The 6000-nt window shown below is 53.6% G+C and overlaps 1 protein-coding gene across 1 annotated transcript; it reads left to right on the forward strand.

Annotated features, from left to right (window-relative positions):
- Positions 1 to 546: 546 nt before the first annotated feature.
- Positions 547 to 3359, forward strand: TMEM270 (transmembrane protein 270). Its single transcript, XM_053557629.1, has 3 exons — positions 547 to 618; positions 2546 to 2962; positions 3063 to 3359. Exons 1-3 carry the CDS (start codon positions 547 to 549, stop codon positions 3357 to 3359), a joined length of 786 nt encoding a protein of 261 aa, XP_053413604.1.
- Positions 3360 to 6000: the final 2641 nt, after the last annotated feature.

Raw genomic sequence — 6000 nt, forward strand, 5'->3', positions numbered from 1 at the left:
CCATGCCTGGCTTATGTTTCTATTTTCTTATAGAGATGAGGTCTTGCTATTATCCAGGCTGATCTCAAACTCCTGGCCTTAAGTGATTCTCCTACCTTAGCCTCCCAAAGTAGTAGGATTATAGGCATCAGCCATTGTGTCCAGCTGACACCCTAGTTTTCATAATCCTTAAGTGGGGGTGAATCTGAGTTGTGTTCTGCACATTTTCCAGGGGTCTGCAGCCAGACTGAGCTCCAAGTGAAAGCCTGCCTCACTTTCTTACTTTCCTATGAATACTTGCAATAACTACTCCCCAAATAAACTCTTTGCACTTGAATTATTGGTCTAGGACCTCCTGGGGAAACTAACCTGAGGCCAGAAGACCCCCATGACTGTGCTGTGGCCAGACTGGGCCTGAGGTCTCAGAGGAAGCAATGGAGGGGCAGGTGTCAGGTAAATGGGGGTCTTTTGTGACAACTGGGTCCCCACGGTAACTTGGCCCCCACCCTGTGGTATCTGTGAGGTCACCCATCTTCTCCCAGCTGAAGGAGAGGAGGGAGGCCAGACATGGAGGCCAGCCCTCCAGTCAGATCCAGCCTCTGGGGGATTCTGCTGCAGGTCATGAGGCTGTCAGTGCTGGTGAGTGGGGCTGGGGGCTGTGGGGCAGGAGTCACATACCAGGCCCTTCACAGCCACCTCTGAGCTGCCGGACCAAAGTCTTACCTGTCTCGCCAAGTGGAACTAGGTGAATGCCTGCCTGCCTTTGAGAATAATCTGACAGCTCCCATAAGCGCCCCACCTCCAAACCTATAGTTCCAGAATTTTCTCTGTAGAGGGTTATTCCTATGGGTTAAGCATCATCCTTCCCATTCATCTTTTTTTTTTTGAGACAGAATTTCGCTCTGTGGCCCCAGGTTAGAGAGCTGTGGCATCAGCCTAGCTAACAGCAACCTCAATTTCCTAGGTTCAAGGGATCCTCCTGCCTCAGCCTCCGGAGTAGCTAGGACTACAGGCATGTGCCATAATGTCTGGCTAATTTTTCTGTTTTTAGTAGGGATTGAGTCTCATTCTTACTCAGGCTGGTCTTAAACTCCTGAGCTCAAGGGATCCTCCCACCTTGGCCTCCCAGAGTGCTAGGGTTACAGGTGTGAGCCACTGTACCAGCCCCCCATCCATCTTTTTAAAATATGTGCATGCCTACAGTTGGGGCCACACCTCCCCATCACAACCCTTAAGTGGGCTGAGTTGTGGAGAGAGGGTCCCCTGGGTCTGCTACTGTGGCTTAGAATGGGGAGAGAGACAGATGTTCCACTCTCTAGTGTGTGACTTTGGGCAAATTACTTCACTTCTCTGAGCCTCTGTTTCCTCTCTTACAAAATTAACCTTGTAGGATTATGTGGAACATAATAGGTTTCCCTCCTCCCTGATCTCAGCATCATGGTCTGGGAGATCTTATTTCCTTATTTCACCCAAATTCTTCTCCTCCCTGGGCCCCTTGGTCATCTTCTTTCCCTTAGTACCTGTGACCCCTTGGCTGTGTTAATCCAGCTCACAAGTGGGGCACCAGCCAATCCCAGAGAGCTGCCTCCCACCACAGTTCCTAAGAGGCTCCAGGATCCAAGCTGTGTGGGCCCGTGGACACCTGCGTGAGGGCAGTTCAGATTGGTAGGGTGGTGTCGCTCAAGGGTTAGGGGCTCGAAGGCTCAGATGAAGGGTCTTTTGGCTCCAGGACTCTAGCACAGCTCTCTCCCCATCCCACCCTACCTTGCGTGCTCTATTTCAGTGCACGGGAGATATGCTTGGTCAACCTCTCACCAGATTAGAAATTGGAAACCCCCTCCTTCACCTTTCTCAGCAGGACCATTTTGTCACCTCTCCCCATGCCTCTCATATCTCTCTACCCCGATGGCACCACCCTTTGCCCCCAGCTGGCCTCATGATGCCAGGAGGTGGCTCGTGGATAGCCTAACCCAATTGACCCGGCTTCAAGTCCTGCATGGTGTGGGAAGAAGGGTAGTTCATGGCTCAGCCCCGGCTACATTCACCAAGGCTGGCAGGTTCGAACCCACCCTGGGCCTACTAAACAACAATGACCACTGCAACAAAAGATAGCCGGGCATTGTGATGGGCACCTATAGTCCCAGCTACTTGAGAGGCTGAGGCAAGAGAATCACTTAAGCCCAAGAGTTTGAGGTTGCTGTGAGCTGTGACACCACAGCACTCTACCAAGGGTGACATAGTGAGACTCTGTCTCAAAAAAAAAAAAGGTGGCTCCTTCTATAATAATAATAACGCAACCTCCTGCAGTCTGTAGTATTATAAATAATTACTTAAATCCAACAGAAAGGAACCCACATATAATATGAAACACTTCCTAAAGCTCCCTCCTCAGAGAGGAGTCCTTAAAAGTGGACAAAAATCATCCTTGGGTGGCGGGGAACCAAGGCCTTGAGACGGTGAGGACCCGTCACATGGTGAACCAGCAACTCTACCTCTGTAACAAAAGTTGGGCTCCTGCCTCAGGTGGGTGACCATGGGTGATGATCGTCTCTCCCTCCTCCTGCAGTTGGTCCAGAATCGGGTTCACCTCTACAATTTCCTGCTCCTCAAGATCATCCTCTTCAACCACTGGGTACTGGGGCTGGCTCAGGAAGCCCAGGGGTCGATCAGCAGGCAGGCCCACCCAGCCCCGGGAACCACAGCCTGCCCCCTGGGCCGGGTTATCCGAGCTGGACTGGTCCTGGTGCAGGTTCCTGTGTGGCTGGTGCTGCGGGGATCCAGGCTGGTATGGGCAGGTGTGCTGGGTTGCGCCTGGGCCTGGGGCCTGGCCCTGCTAGGTGCCTGGGAGCAGCTAGGCCTATCTGTGGCCATTTGGACGGACCTGCTCCTGTCGTGTCTGCACGGCCTGATGCTGGTGGCCCTGCTGCTGCTGCTGCTGACCTGGAGGCTGTGCCAGAAGGTCCAGCGCTGGCTGCCCAGCAAGGTGGGTGTGCTGGGGTAGACTGGGGCACTGGGCATGACAGCAGGGCAGTGCAGCCCTATGAGCTCCTGGGGCCCACCTGCCTGCCACATCTCTACTCCAGGCCCTGCAGGAGAACCAGGTGGTGCAAGAGCTCTTGGTGCTGCTGAGGCGTCTGTACTGGTGGGTGGAGAGCACAACGGCACTCACCTCCTGGCACCTGGCCTACCTCGTCACCTGGACCACCTGCCTGGCCTCCCACCTGCTACAGGCTGCCTTTGAACACACATCCCAGCTGGCCCAGGCCCAAGAGGCTGAACTCCAGGAACTCTCAGGACCCTCACTGGAGCCCCTACTCCCTGAGTCCTTGGCCCCTGTGGCTGGGCCAGTCCTGCCAGAGCAAGAAACCCCTGGAGAATAAATGTGTCCCCATCTGCTTCTCCTGGTCTAGCCTAGTCTGTGGTCTCATTGTCTCTCTTCCCTATTGTGCTGGATGGATGTTCAGTGTGTGTGTGCACATGCGTGTATATGTGTGCGCGTGTGCCCAGAGCTGCCTTTGGGAAGAAAATCACACTCAGTTAGCACCTTTCATGTGCTAGGTATCAACCATCTCAGATGCTTTACAAATAATTCGTCTTAAATCTCTTAGCACCAGGTTTGATTAACACCATTTCCACATGAGAACATTGAGCTTCAGAAGGCTGAACTTTTCCAAGGTCACAGAGTCAAGGGCAGAGACAGCAGTGGTCTCTAGATTTTTTTGTTTCCCAGAACCTTTAGCTTTCTCAGGGCTATTGGTGTCCAAGGCTTTAGTGGGGGACGGGTAGTTAGAGTCTTTAGCCTCTGGAGGGCGCCAGGCCCCCACATTTCAGAGATTTAGACACTACCTTTAAGAAGTGGTTACTCCTGAGCCAGGCTACAACCAGACCACTCATTCATTCACACACTTGGCCACTCAACCATCCATCCACCCACCCATCAACCCATCCAACCATTCACAGAACCATCCACCTATCTATCTACCCACTCACAAAACCATCCATTCACCCACCCACCCACAGAACCATCCACTCACCTCTCAACCCCCTCACCCACCACCATCTGTCCAGGGGCTAACTATCCTAGTATCTTGGCACTCATAATCTATAAGGACACAGGTCCTCCTGAGGGGTGGCTGACACGGCTTTGCAAGCCAGGCCGCACAGTCTGATTGCCTGAGATGTGGCCCTTAGGTGAGTGATAATGCTGAGAGGAGGGGAGGGCTAGTTTCCTGAGGGCTAGCCATCATCCCTCACCTACTTCCAAACCAAAGGGTGGTGTGAGGATGGGAAGAGGGTCCAGAGAACTCCTCCCCACTTTCCCCTTCTCCATTGGGGTTCCCAGACACTGAGGGACTTCATATGGAGTTGCAAATAGCCCATGGTAGATATGGGGTGAAATTCCGGGCCCTTCAAGTCTGAGCAGCGAGCCTGGCCTGCCCGAGGAGGAACTGTAAGCGGGTGCAACCTGCCCAAAGGAACAGAACACTTACTGATGAGGGATCTATAGTTGATCCAAGAGTCAACTTGGCTGGTATTCTGGAACATTCACAACCTGCAGGGAAATCTGAGTGCAGGAGTATGTGAGTGGAGGAACAGGCAAGAGACCCCAGAGCCCAAGGGATGGATGGTAGAGCCACTTGGGGCCCCAGTGGGGCTGGACAGGAGGAGATCTGGGGTGACAGGAGGAATGAGAGAACAGACGAGTGGAGAGAGGTCAGAGACAAAGAGGAGCAGGGGGAGGAAGGATGGAGCCCTGGGGGAGCGGGCTGTGGGCTGGACATGACACTGTATCTGTGATACTGGTATTTTTTTTCATCTACCCACTTTTTAGAAAATGACCCAAAATGTTAGTGTAAAAATATCTCGCCCTTCTTTGGTTCTAAACTTTGAAATGGGGGCAAGCGTGCGTTCTTTCCCATGTGATTCTTTGCATATATGCCAACCTGTATGTCTGCTTACAGGACACCTGTGGATCGTGCTGGCGAAACTCTGATCAGATTCTCAGGCCAATTGCTTCTTTGCAGTTGACAATATGCCACTCCACCCCCAACCCCCCACCCCCATGCCCAGATCAAATGGTCGTGGATTGTTCTTTCCTTCCTAATGGCTGCATGGAGGCTGTTCAGGTCAGCTCCCCTCCTGCTATGTCCCACATGTAACTCTGAAGCATGGGGAGAATGGGGCAGCTGCCTGGGGAGGGAATTTAGGGACATAGGTTAGGAAGTAGTCCCTGCCTGGGGAAGCTCTTCTCTGACTCCCCAAATGCAGTGTTCCCATAGCTCCTGCCACATCCCTGGGTGTCTGGGGCTGATACATCACATGGGTGGAATGAGCTGGGACAGAGGGGGCCAGGGCTGGGAGGGGCTTCAGGCTGGGGTAGGGGGCTAGGAGACACAGACTTCACTGGCCCCACCTATCTTAGGCCTTAGACCTGGGTGAGGCGGAGCTAGAACATCAGCTGGGGCTTGGAACCTGCTGCCCTGAGAGTGCCCACCTGCCTGCTGAACCCTCAGCCAGTTGGCTCCCAAATCATTGGCAGCTGGTGGGAATGCAACTTTGTAAAGGCTTTTTCCACACTGGGGCACTTCAGGGTAGTGGCAGTGTGGCCATGCTTGGGCTCTGCGTCCACTTATAAGAGCCACTGGTGAGAGACTTCAGTGGCTTGAAGATGCGGCATTTGAACTGGGCCTAGAAATGAGGAATGTTCTGATCCTTGTTGTAGGAGCCTTGTTCTTAGCTATGTTCTGTGCCCTGGGTGGGTGCCCAGGCTGGGTTCTCCTCCTGCACCCAGAACCTATCTCTGGAAATGCTGGGGCTAGGGAGCTGTGCCACCCCCCCCCCCCCGCCGCCCCGAGTAAGGGGCACCCTTGTAGGAGGAGATGGCTTAGGCTGGGGGACAGATGCTTGGGTTCCACAGCTCTTCCCCTGCCTGTGGTACTGGATGAGGCTCTGCCTACTCCGGGCCTCAGTTTTGTTATCTGGGCATTGTAGGGTATGTGGGGTGATCCAGGTGAGAGAGTC

The sequence above is a fragment of the Nycticebus coucang genome, chromosome 12 (genome assembly GCF_027406575.1).
Source record: "Nycticebus coucang isolate mNycCou1 chromosome 12, mNycCou1.pri, whole genome shotgun sequence".
Taxonomy (NCBI): Eukaryota; Metazoa; Chordata; class Mammalia; order Primates; family Lorisidae; genus Nycticebus; species Nycticebus coucang.